We start from the raw sequence: 12,181 nt of genomic DNA, 5'->3' as shown, positions 1-12,181 counted from the left end.
ATTTCCATATTTAATAGTGCTCTGAGTATTATTCACAGGACTTCTTTGCAAGAGATTAGTATCACACCAGAAACCTGCCTAACAAGATGGTATCTAGAAAATTATTTAGGTCTAGTCTCCTGAAAGAAGGAAATTAACTGTTTCGGAAACAGCTGGCTCTCTGGACAGTGAGTAAATGTAAACTAAGAGGGGAGAAGGAAAACAGTATCTGCTGAAAAGACAATTATTTTTAAATGAAAAAGAAATATGCAATAATCAACTTTTTAATATTTTTCATTCTTTTATTTTACTTATTTATTTATTTATTTATTTTATTTTTGGGGGGTACACCAAGTTCAATCATCTGTTTTTATACACATATCCCCGATTTTATTTATTTATTCATTGGCTGCATTGGGTCTTCGTTGCTGCACGCGGGCTCTCTCTAGTTGTGGTGAGCAGGGGCTACTCTTCGTTGAGGTGCGCAAGCTTCTCATTTGCAGTGGCTTCTCTTGTTGCAGAGCACAGGCTCTAGGTGAGCATGCTTTAGTAGTTGCAGCAGGTAGGGTCAGTAGTTGTGGCACATGGGCTTAGTTGCTCCACAACGGTATGTGGGATCTTCCCAGACCAAGGATTGAACCCATGTCCCCTGCACTGGCTGGTGGATTCTTTTCTGCGCCACCAGCAAAGTCCCATTCTCTTTTAAACTTCTAGAAGAGCGTAGATAACAGAGGTGGAGGAGAGGGGAAAAAAGGTGTTTGGGCTTAAGCACAAGGTAGTACTCTGTTTTTAAACTTGAACCTACGTTCCCACTAGGGGAGTCTGGGAGGGCGAGTTCATGACCTTCATGGCGGCCTGCTTCTCCTTTGAATACCTTGCTATTTCTCTTCTTGAAAGCTTTCCAAAGCCCTCTGACTCACTGCCTCCACATAATTCCTCTCCCCGTTTTCTCCTTAACCTCCTACACTCTGGCTTCTGGGAGATCTTCCCTTAACCTCTCTACTCGCACCGTCCCTGGAAAGGTGGGAGCTGATTGATTTCGGAAAAAATAACTGGCTGTTCTCCACTCGGCATGGTGCTTCTCCCTCTTGGGATACACCTGTAGCCCCACTTGTGCTCATCCCTGCCGCACCCCCATGCTGAGAATAGGGGCAGTATAGGTGGCGTGGTGCTGCTTAGAGGAAAATCTCTCTTCATGGAAACCAGGAGTGGGGAAAATTTAATTCCCTCCAACAGGAAACAGACTGATGACATAAACTTGCCTCATCCTGGAGTTCACACCAGGCTCTCTCTCCAAGCTACTCCTTCAGCTACTCTTTACTGAGGTTTTATTTTGGTTTTCCACCCACCATTCCTTCATTTTATTTCTCTAATTGTTCTTAACCCAGGAAGCGAATATGAAATGCTCCTCTGGAAACCCAGAGGAGAAGGGTGGGAGGGGGTGGGAGTTTTTACAGATACTGAAAAATCAAAATCAGAATGGAATTTGGTAGTAAAGTATACATGTGATCTGGAACCTCATGGCACTGTACGACACAGTGGAGGCCAGGGAATTTTAACTTTGGTACTGCCTGGAGGCTTGGAGTAGGCTCAGTGAGTTTTCACAGTAGCACAGTTTGCCTGGGTGAGAGGTTTTTAAACCAGCCTGTGAGCCTTTTGATTCTGGAGGGTCATTGTGGCTTATGGTATTTTACTCATAAAATGTGGCTTTCTGTGGACTCCCAACTGCCCCTCTTGGCCTTTTGAAAAGGCTGAGCAGGCACCACTAAGCCACAGGCGCTAAGACCTCAGCAGAGGTGTGGGCTGCCCCTCAGAGAACCAACATCATTCCTTCAGGGGTTCAGATGTTGTAATGGCTCCATGCCGAGAGTCTAAAGTGACTCAGAGTTAATAATGACACACACAAGGTTATCACAGTATTTATGCCACCTGGTTTGAAAACGAGCCAATATCCAACGATTAGAGCTGTCATCCCAAGACAAGTTACATGCCCTGAACACAGTACCCAGTGTACCCAAAGGCTGTGGTAGACACCCAGTGGCCTGCAGAGATTCCTTATATCAGTTTTCCTCTGAGTTCAGTCAATGCCCACTTGCCAAAATCTATTGCCTATCAACTCAAATTCAGTTGGCAGAAATATGCCTCCCTCCCGCCACACACACACTTTGGTGGACTTCAAGAGGCCTTAGAAAATGTGTGCAATGTGGCATAGATTAACTTGCAGGCAGCAGGTTCGTGGGTGTCCTCTGCAACACCAACAGCACTGCAGCCTTACAAGCAAAAGCCCGCAGCAGCCAGCCTTCAGCCAGGGCAGGCAGCCTCCAGGGAAAAGGACTCCGCAGGCTGTTAGGCAGAACTGGGAAGAATATGTGTTCCTCTGCTGCTTTTCTCAGGGTAGCTGGGTCCCAATGCCCTACAAGAGGTTCTAGCTTTTAACTGGTAGTGCCAGGCCAGTATCACCGTCGCTACACTTACCGCCCCAAATTCCATTCTGCATGGAGGCCCAAGGAGGGAACGCTGAAGGACCAACCTTGGATCCACATGGCTTCTCTTTAGTTGCCTCTGGATTGCTGAAGTCCATGTAAAGGAGAAAATATCCCTGGGAGACTTCTTTCCTAGGTACAGACATTGCTTTGCAAGGCGCAGCCTACACATCCCTGAGGCTGAGGCCTGAAAATGCCTGTTCACAGGAGTGCAGCCTCGGAGCCCCTAGAGGGAGCTCTCACTCAATCGTCTGGCGCCAAAGATACCATTGGAAGGGGAAACGGAAATGAAGGTATCACGCAATGGCAGTCTCCCCACCCACATCCCGGCCCCCAGAAAGGATCAATGTGTAAGGCCAAAACTAAGACTCCACACAGGATGCAACAGCACCCCAAGATGAGACAATTACTAGACCATAAGACCCTGATCTGGATTGCTGATACCTCTGAGCAGCTGCTCAAAGTTTGATTACAAGGGCCTGGTTATAAGTTGAATGTAACATGGTAGAATGGACTCCGCAGATAAATTTTTTAAAATTGAGGACTGGAACAGATACTACCTCTTTAAAAAAAAAAAAAAACCCTACAGCTCTAGCCAAAGACTAAAATTAAATCAGAAGCAAGGCTAAAATCTGTGCTTCCTTAAACACCTGATTGCTGGGAACTTTCTTTTCAGGCACAATAATCAACTAATGAAAGACTCCCTCATACAAATGCCAGAGTCACACTGTGTATTGATAAAAATACCAAAATTGGCAAACTCATATGAGGTGAAAAAATGGAAATGTAATGTACAACTCTAGTCAATCAGAAGCAATTTTAGAGAATTTTATTGAATGGTCATTTTATTACCAACATCTAACATTTCTAGTTTTGCTACATTTGGATAAGCACATTAGGAAGAAAATGTAAATTAAATACTATGAAAGTTCACTTTTAATGAAACGATCTTAATAGGACATGGATATATAAATTTAGTGGTTTTATTGTACTGTTAGAAAATTATATTATGAAAGATACAAAAAAATCAATACCTGTTACTATTTCTGTTTATTTTACAATCAGTATGCCATCTTTTGCCATTATGGCTTTAAATTTTCATTCTGCCCAACTGGTTTCAAAGAATAGTTTATTACATGCCTTAATAAAACAGTTAAAATATTTACAAATTCAAAATAGATGTTTCAGAACTGAAAAAAGTTCACCTGAGAATTCATTATAACATTGCCATTTTTTGATTTTTTTTTTTCCAAGTTGTTAACGTGGCTGAGTGTCCACATGCAACCTGTATCGTCTACTGCATCATATATATTTGATTCCTTATTTTAAATTAAACATTAAGCTATAGTAAATTATGTTATAAAATGTACAGATGGAGAACTTATATTCAAAACAAATATGGATATAAATCTAACAATCTGACAGCAAATCATCTGCTGTAACTGCAGGATTCAAATAATGAAAAAAATGTTAAGGTATGGTTATTTTACTGAGTTAGACCTAACAGCTTTTTAAAAAATCATCAAGCGGTGACTGAAAAGGCTAACTCATAAAATAAGACCAATGATCAGGTAAATATGCAATATACAAACTGCAAACCACCTTGCCAAAATTCTGCATGAAGGAAAAGATATACACTGTATACACGTAATCCTGTCACTTGTCTTCGGCAGCCTCAAAAAAAAAAAAAATCAACTTTTCTTAGAAAAAACTTCTTTAGAAGTTAATGCTAAAATAGGCATAAATGTGTAATGCTATGCAATATATAAAAAACTTCCCCACTTTATGGCCAAAAGACAAAGATAAAAAATTTTTTTCTCTCTCTGTCCCTCTGGATTACAACTTGAAAATCATGTAGGTATGAGGTAGTGTAGTTACTTGTATTACATGCTGGCTATTAAAAGTAATGCTATATTTTATGAAATATTACACTTGGCCAATAGCAGAATATCATTAAAATAAACCCTTAATGCTAAACTGTTTATATGTAGAGAGAAATTTAAACCAAGTGCCTTAAAAATTGTATTTAAACTCTAGACAACTAGGTTTTATCATAAAATAGGAAGTAATCTTTCAAAGCAGTTATTTACAGTAGCAATTAAAGCAAAAGATTGACATTTGCACATACACAAACTGATGTGACAAACAGCTGAGTGTACACTGAGGTAGGAAATCAAGGAGTCCATTGGCTTGTATAAGATTTTACATTTTGTAAACCAGAAAAGGTTTTATATTATTTTATACTTTGAAGTTAAAATTTAAAATTACAAGTATCGAACAGCTACATGGGAGTACATATATATATACACACAAATACACACACATATCATTCTTCTGTAATATGGGATGCACTATCATAGAATTACCATTCTCCCTGACAAATTCTTGAGTGTACTTATAAAAGCCTCTAGAAAATAACCAAGCTCAACTAGTCTTCTTTTACAACTAAGTTGATAACAGAGATAACATACAAAACCACTGAAAAGATACTAGCAATATCTCCCCCCCCCCACACCCTCCCCGCCTCCGCAATGAAAAAAGGTAACATTTGACAAATTACTCTGAAATACGAAGTCTGGTCCCCACATCCCCTCACAGCAAAGACCTACTGGCTTCAGACCCATTCCTACACGGCAGGTGGCCGTCTCCCACATTAGCTACACAAGCCCTTCACTAGACTCAGGATAGCAGCCACAAAGTCTCCTCTCAGGTGTGTGACCTTGGTGAAATGAAGTACTTTCTAACCCAAACAATAAAAATCACTCCCTGTACCCTTTCAAACTGGCTTCTGCAAACGTTTCAGTGAATGTGAATATGCAAGTTTGTTTTCATTGTTGAGAGGTCCATAGCTTTCTTTTGACTCCCAAACAAGCCCATAACAGCAGAATGGCTAAGAATCACTGCAAAATGTTATGGGGGCAGGGGCTTGGATTATTAAGAAACCATTTTAAAACAGGATTGAACTATTTTAAAACTATTTTAAAACACAAAGACTGATTTTAAAATGCCCAAGTCCAAAATGATCTGTGTGCCCTTATACACTAGATTTGGGGAGGAGAGCAAGACTCAATCTGGCTTCCAAACTCAAACCCACAATGGAAGAAGATCAGGTTTCATCCTATTTCACAAACCTGCAGGGTAGTTGTAGACACATTTTTATCTACCATGACACTTTTACAAAGAAACCATAGGACTTCAAAAACAGGATGGAAAATGAACTGCCACTCCTGATAAAAGTAGGCAATCTTCTTTGCCCGTGATATCTGGTTTCCTTGCATGGGTGACCTATGGTGGGCAGGCTGACAGCCTAGCATCTGGTGAGCTCTCCAGGATCCCAGCGAGGCTAAGACAATACGGCCAACACACGAGCTCAGGCACTGTATCCTGAGTCTTAGTTCTTCTTCCAAGGGGACAAGAATGTCAGGAAACAGAAAGATCAAGATGGACCCAGATGTGGAAGAGACTGAAGAGAAAAAGGAAAAAACGGGAAATGACACTTATCTGCCGTTGGCAGAGCCAGAACTCTTTGAAAGTCGACACTGAGGAGGAGCAGAAGCCTCTGACTTAGGCCAACCTGGACTGACCCTGTTTCCTAACTATTCCCAACGTAGCTCAGGAGTCACAGCGCAGGCCAACCAATCTCTGGTTTTAGCAGGAGCTGAAGAGCACAGCACCAGATTCAGGTAAGATGATTTATCTTTTCATACTGCAGTGCTACACCAATATTCCCAGGAGTTGACAACCTGCTTCTCAGTGAGCTGAACTCTATCATCGTTACTTGGAGAGAAATTTTCTTTTAAACCAGAATGTTGTTAAGAAGGTCAGATTATTAAACTTTTGCAGCCTACTTCTTTATAGCAGGAACTATCTGCAGACATTTCCAGCTGCTTACCTGTTGTGTGACACTGTACAATTTTCATTTTCTTATTTATTTGGAATACTGGGAAGAGTCATTACTAATAGTCATCATTCTTTAAAACACAGGAGTTTGCAAAGCCTTGCTACTTTTCCACATGTGATTTTTCGGTTTCCAGGAGGCAAGTCATTTCTGCATCTCCTGTGGAAACCAGGGAAAAGTCAAGGGTTGACTTCAGAAGAATTCCCTTAACAGCAAACTACGAGGGGAGAAAAACAATCTTGTTAAAGAGAGAGATGGCTACAGCTACGTCAGGCTTTCAAGACAACGTCAAAACTTCACTAGAAAACGAGACGGTCTGAAGAAACTGGAAGCTGGGTTACTCATCAGTCGTACACTTGTCAGTCATCTGCTGACAGAAATCCGAGATGCCACCGCTCTGGCGACACTGCTCCCCAGGCCCGGCCTGCTCCGAGGGGGCACCGGCAGCTGCCTGGGACTCCTGGCCCCGCACGCCACCTGCCTCGCCGCCCTTGGCGCTGGAGTAGCGAGGGCTCTGCCCCCCAGCAGGCGGCCCTGCTGCAGGCCCTTCAGGCAAACTCAAGATCGATGGCAACGTGAGCTCACCATCAGGAGTACTCTTGCCTTTCTCAGAAACTAAAAAGGAAAGTGGGCAGTCAGAGGCCGAGTACTTGGCAAGTATCTGTATTTGTTCTTGACTCAGAGCTGCTTCTTTACAGACTTGCTGGCAGAGTCCGGTTAGGTTCTGCTTCGTTTCACCCAGAGTAGACAAAATGTGATCCCTTTCCTTCAACAAGCTCTCCTTTTCGTTTTGCTGTGAGGGTGAGAAAGAGAACACAATGAATTGTGGTTTATGAGCTCAACCAACATTCCTAAGGTGAGCAAACAATCATATCCACAGTGTTTTCTCATCATACAAGTTCCCATGGCATTTTTCCTGTCAATTCGATTCAAAAATATATTCAATACCTTTATTCAATACCTATATTCAATCCATAAGCCCCCATCCAAAACTCTCAGGCCTACATGTAACTTGGGATTCAGAGTTTCTCAGATTTTTAGAAACAAAATACAGATGCACTCACAATTCTTCAAGCAGGGTCTGAGACAGCACCCCACTATCAAACATCTTCACTTTTCTAAGTAAAACACATGAAAGTATCAATGCACAAAGTAGGATAAATAAAGGCTCTATATACCCTGATGTCAGCTTGTGTCAGTTTTTTGGCCAAAACAGTTTGTGACAAACTTGCACGGTTTTCAGAGCTTTTTGGATTTGTGGACTGCAGGTAAACGAGTGTAGGCTTTTGGGATGGAATACAACCAAAAAAAAAAGTATAAGCACAGTGATGGTAACTCCTGCAAGATTCTAATAATGACTGACATTAGTTGGGCATTTTCTTTGTGCCAGATATTGTGCTAGATGTTTTCAAATATGTAATCTCAGCTACATAAACCTCACAATGACTCTGTTGATTTCAGTAACATCAAATCCATTTGACAGATGGCATTCAGAGTCAGAAAGCTAGTGGGTGAGTTACTAAAGTTGTAAAGGGGGAAGAGGTGGGACTTGTGTTTGTTAATTATTATTACTACTGGTGCTGTTATTACTTTCATTTTAAGTGTTAATCCCCATAGGAAAGTCTACCATGGACGTTTGTTCAAGTTTTCCTTGTTTGAGCCTTTCTGTCCACCATCACTGGTTACTGCTGACAGCAGGTTTTTTTTTTTTTTTTCTATCATTGCCCCACCTCATCCTTCCTATTCTACCACCGCATTGCTTCTATCTAGTATGAGCTAGAAAACCAAACAATCAAGCTATTTATAAGGTAAGAGTAAATAAATGTTGACAGAGGGCTAAAGACTTCTCTTGTGAAATGTATGACAACTCTCTTGGCCTTCTTGTTGGCAGCTTCAGGAGAGCTGAGCTGTTACATGTTGCCAGTTACCATTTAGACAGGTTATTTCATATTTCAATCATCTACAATGGGCAATCTTTAAACAGATGCTTTTCTGGGACAAAAATAGCTAAAAGGTTAAAAAGAAATCTGCTTTGCACAAAAATTCTGTTGCAGTTTTATCTAAAAGTTTTTCTATAAAACTGTGTGTGACTCCAACTATTGGTAGTTAGTTTTTAAATATCTCAAGGCCATCTAATATTTTGAAAAAATCTGTCATGAATAAAAAACAGTAAAAATTTTACATTGCAAGGTATTCTCCAATCTGTTCTCATTTGAAAAAATAGCTATAGGCCAAGGAAAAAAAAATATATATATAAAATAAATAAAAGCAAGATCAGTGTTCAGGAAGTACATTTTTTTCTAACAGAAAGTTTGTCAGTTGTAGCCTCCTGATAAAATGAGTCTGCTGGTGCCTGCACGGCGAGAACAGTGCCTACCTCCTGCCCAGAGAGAGAACACATTTGATGCAGTCAGGACCCGCTTTTCTTTATGGCCTTCAGAAGCCAATCCAAATGAGGATGGAAACAAAGCTTCCAGAAAAAAACAAGAAAGCTTTTTCCTTAGTCACAACAATATCAGCCATAGACTCCTCTATCAAAGTTAAGATGCATCTCTGTTCTAAATGGATAGCAACAGACAAAATTTCAACTGTTGGCTGGTCTTCTAAATTAAATATGGTTAAGGAAAATAATAAATAGAACTCAGAACTACTAAACCTACGGATACTATGACAATGGCAAATATTTTATAACTTCCATCTCTTTCCATAAGTATCCGTTCAATCTTAAAGAGCCTCACTACTACCTCACTAAATAAAGGATGGCAGGACTGTAAGTACGTCCCATACAAGACGGCTAGTTTCTTTACAACAATTAAAACCAAGAGGCACAACCCTGAAACCTTACCATGATTATTTCTGTAAGTTAAATGCTCCCTTCTATTCCACTGTACTTTATGCTAACTCCTACACGGGTAAGCCTCCAGGTAGTTAGCTGATTTTTCCACTTCACTCTCATTTTAAAACACAGATTTACTTCAATACTACTCAGTTTAAAGTAATTCAACTTTATAACTTCATGATATCATCATTAAAGACACCTCCCAAACATACTACCAGTGCCCTGCTTCCTACTTCTACAATATATTTATTTTTCTTATAACACAACTCCATAAACCTTAAGCTTGAAGTGCTATGGCTTTAATCACAGATCTATTTTTAAAAAATGAATCCTGGTATTATTTTGCATTTTATGGCAAGAAAACAAATTTACATACAAATCTACATTTTCAACAGTGTACAATATTCATTCAAATGTAAGAAGTTTAAAGAAATTCTAAATATAACTCACCCAGTAAAGATAAGGAGTGGAAGAATTTGGTACCAAAAGAGCCAGATGACAGTGACAATTTATTTTAGATTAAAGGGTACTTACTCACTGGTAGAAAATGGTGACTAATAGTCCCTTATGATGTAAAACCTCTGAATAGACAATTCATAGAAATATAAAAAGAGCCTTAAAAATATGAATGCAAGTGTTCAATTTCACTCATAAGAGACTGAAAAGTGAAAGCTACCATGAGATATCAATTCTCACAATCAGATTGCGAAAACAACAAAAGCTGACAACAAACTCTCTGCTGAGGTTTTGGGCAAACTGCTGGTGGGAAAGCAAAACGCCATCACCCCTATTGAAGGGAATTCAATCACATCTAACAAAATTACATATGTATTCATTTTTGATCCAACAATCCTACTTCCAGGAATCTATTCTAAAGACACATCTTCTTAAACATCAGAAAAAACAGTGTTCAAAGTTATTCACTATAGCATCCCAAATGTCCACTAAGAAAAGACTGGTTTGGATTAACTGTGCTACAGCCACAACTGAGTGCTATGGAGCTTTAAAAAGAATGACAAGCACTATGAACTAAGAAAAAACTTTCCTGGAAATCACTTCTTGAGTGAAAACCGCAGAATACAGAATGGTATATATAGAATACTTCTCTGTAGCAGAAAGGGTAATAAAAATACATACAAGAGACTTCCCTGGTGGTCCAATGGTAAGACTCTGAGCTCGCAATGCAGCAGGCCCGCGTTCAATCCTTGGTGAGGGAACTAGATCCCACATGCCAAAACTAAGAGTTTGTATGCCACAACTGAAAAAAAGATTCCACTTGTCGCAACTAGGACCCAGTGCAGCCAAATAAATAATTTTTTTAAAAGATTAAAAAAAATGCATACAAAACATTAACCTGTTTTTAGAAAAGAAAAACAAAGGAAAAAAATCTAGAGGTTAATGGTAATAGTTAGCCACAGGAAACAGCTATGAATAGGGTACAGGGAGAAGATGGGATCAAGACTTTGGAGTAGCTTTTTTTAAATATAGTTTTAATTTTTAAACAATACAGATGTTTTACATATTCAAAAATTAAACTTAAAAAACATGAAGAGTAAATTCTAGAAGCAGAAATAGAAACAAATTAAGCTAGTTGTATATCAAATTGCTAACATAAAGAACTACTTTGAATAGTTTTTAAACTTCAGTGCTATGGAATGTATTTAAGGACAAAGAAAAAGCAAAGAAATTTTAAATTTTACTCAATCTCTTTATTATTGAAAGTAATACTGACATTATAATTTTATGACATACATTTTATATATATATATTTATCAAATAGTTAATATATTAATATAACTCAAAGCCAAGATTTTCCCTACAATGAAGAGAGAAAATATATAAAAGAAGCAAAAAGAAAAATGCTCTATACTGCTAAATTTTGACTAGAAATATCTGCATGAACTCATTATTTCTAATGTACTTTACAATTTACTGAAGCATGATATACACTCTGAATGCACTCATGATTTTACACACACACACAATTTCCCAGAAGGAGCAACACTCCAGCAGAAAGCATGCATTCTAATACCTGCTATAAGAAACCAGGAATTTTTAGAGAAACAGGTGATTCCCAATCTTGGAACAAGAGAGGTACAAGGTGAGCCTATGACATGCTGTCCTATAGGGCACAGAAGCACTAATGGGGTCGTGTCAAAAGCACACAGCAGCTGGCTGAAATGGCTGGCTCTCCCCAGGGAAGTTTGAAAAAACGTATCAAGAAGACCAATGACTATTACAGGTTCCAAGAAAGTAAATTAAAAAAAAATTAATCCATGAGTCCATAGTGATACTAAAGGGGTGTGATGGGAGGGAGGGAAAAGAGGAAAGTTCTTTTTAAAGAGGAATACCGATAAATGTAAGCAGAATGACAGAATCAGAAAAATCACGATTTTGCAATCCCCATGGTAAAGGCCACCAAAGTATGCTTAAAACCAAAGGACAGAGGAGTGTTGGGAACTGGATATTCACAAAGTACGTAGTTAACACTCCATGGATTACTAAACAAAGACAGATAAAATAAATAATTTTGGAAATGATGTGGCAATTCCCATGCACTCAGGTAGGACCCCCTGATAGTGTGCCTCCCCAAGTGATGCGGTACGAAGGGATACAAGGATGAATGTTTAATCTCAACCTAAAAATTCCCACTATCACAGTTTACATGAAATACAAGCAGTGAAGGAAGGAGTTAAATAAAACCAAGGGAACGTGATCAGACAAACTTTTAAGAGTGGGACATTTTATGAGAACACTGGCCTGGACTCTTCAAAAAGTTATCATCATTTAAAAAAAGAAAAAAAAGAGGAGGCACGGAGGAGTATTTGTTCTAGATTGAGACACTAAAAAGACAGAACCAAATGCATCATGTGAGGACTGGATCCTAGTTCGTGGAGACAAAAAAAGCATACAGATGAAATATCTTTTGGGAACAATTAGGTTAATTTGAATGGGAACTATATATACATTACTTAAGATTAA

General features: G+C 39.1%; 1 protein-coding gene across 3 annotated transcripts in view; it reads right to left on the bottom strand.

Annotated features, from left to right (window-relative positions):
• Positions 1–3,288: 3,288 nt before the first annotated feature.
• BACH1 (BTB domain and CNC homolog 1) overlaps positions 3,289–12,181 on the bottom strand; it is a 46,698-nt gene continuing 37,805 nt past the window's right edge. For all 3 annotated transcript variants that reach the window (XM_057697438.1, XM_057697439.1, XM_057697437.1), the window contains exon 5: positions 3,289–7,153. In XM_057697438.1, coding sequence (XP_057553421.1) covers positions 6,698–7,153 — 456 coding nt within the window. In that variant the 3' untranslated portion in view covers positions 3,289–6,697. The remainder of the gene's footprint in view (positions 7,154–12,181) is intronic.

Source organism: Hippopotamus amphibius, chromosome 10 (genome assembly GCF_030028045.1).
Source record: "Hippopotamus amphibius kiboko isolate mHipAmp2 chromosome 10, mHipAmp2.hap2, whole genome shotgun sequence".
NCBI lineage: Eukaryota > Metazoa > Chordata > Mammalia > Artiodactyla > Hippopotamidae > Hippopotamus > Hippopotamus amphibius.
This window is presented reverse-complemented; position numbering and strand designations above follow the sequence as displayed.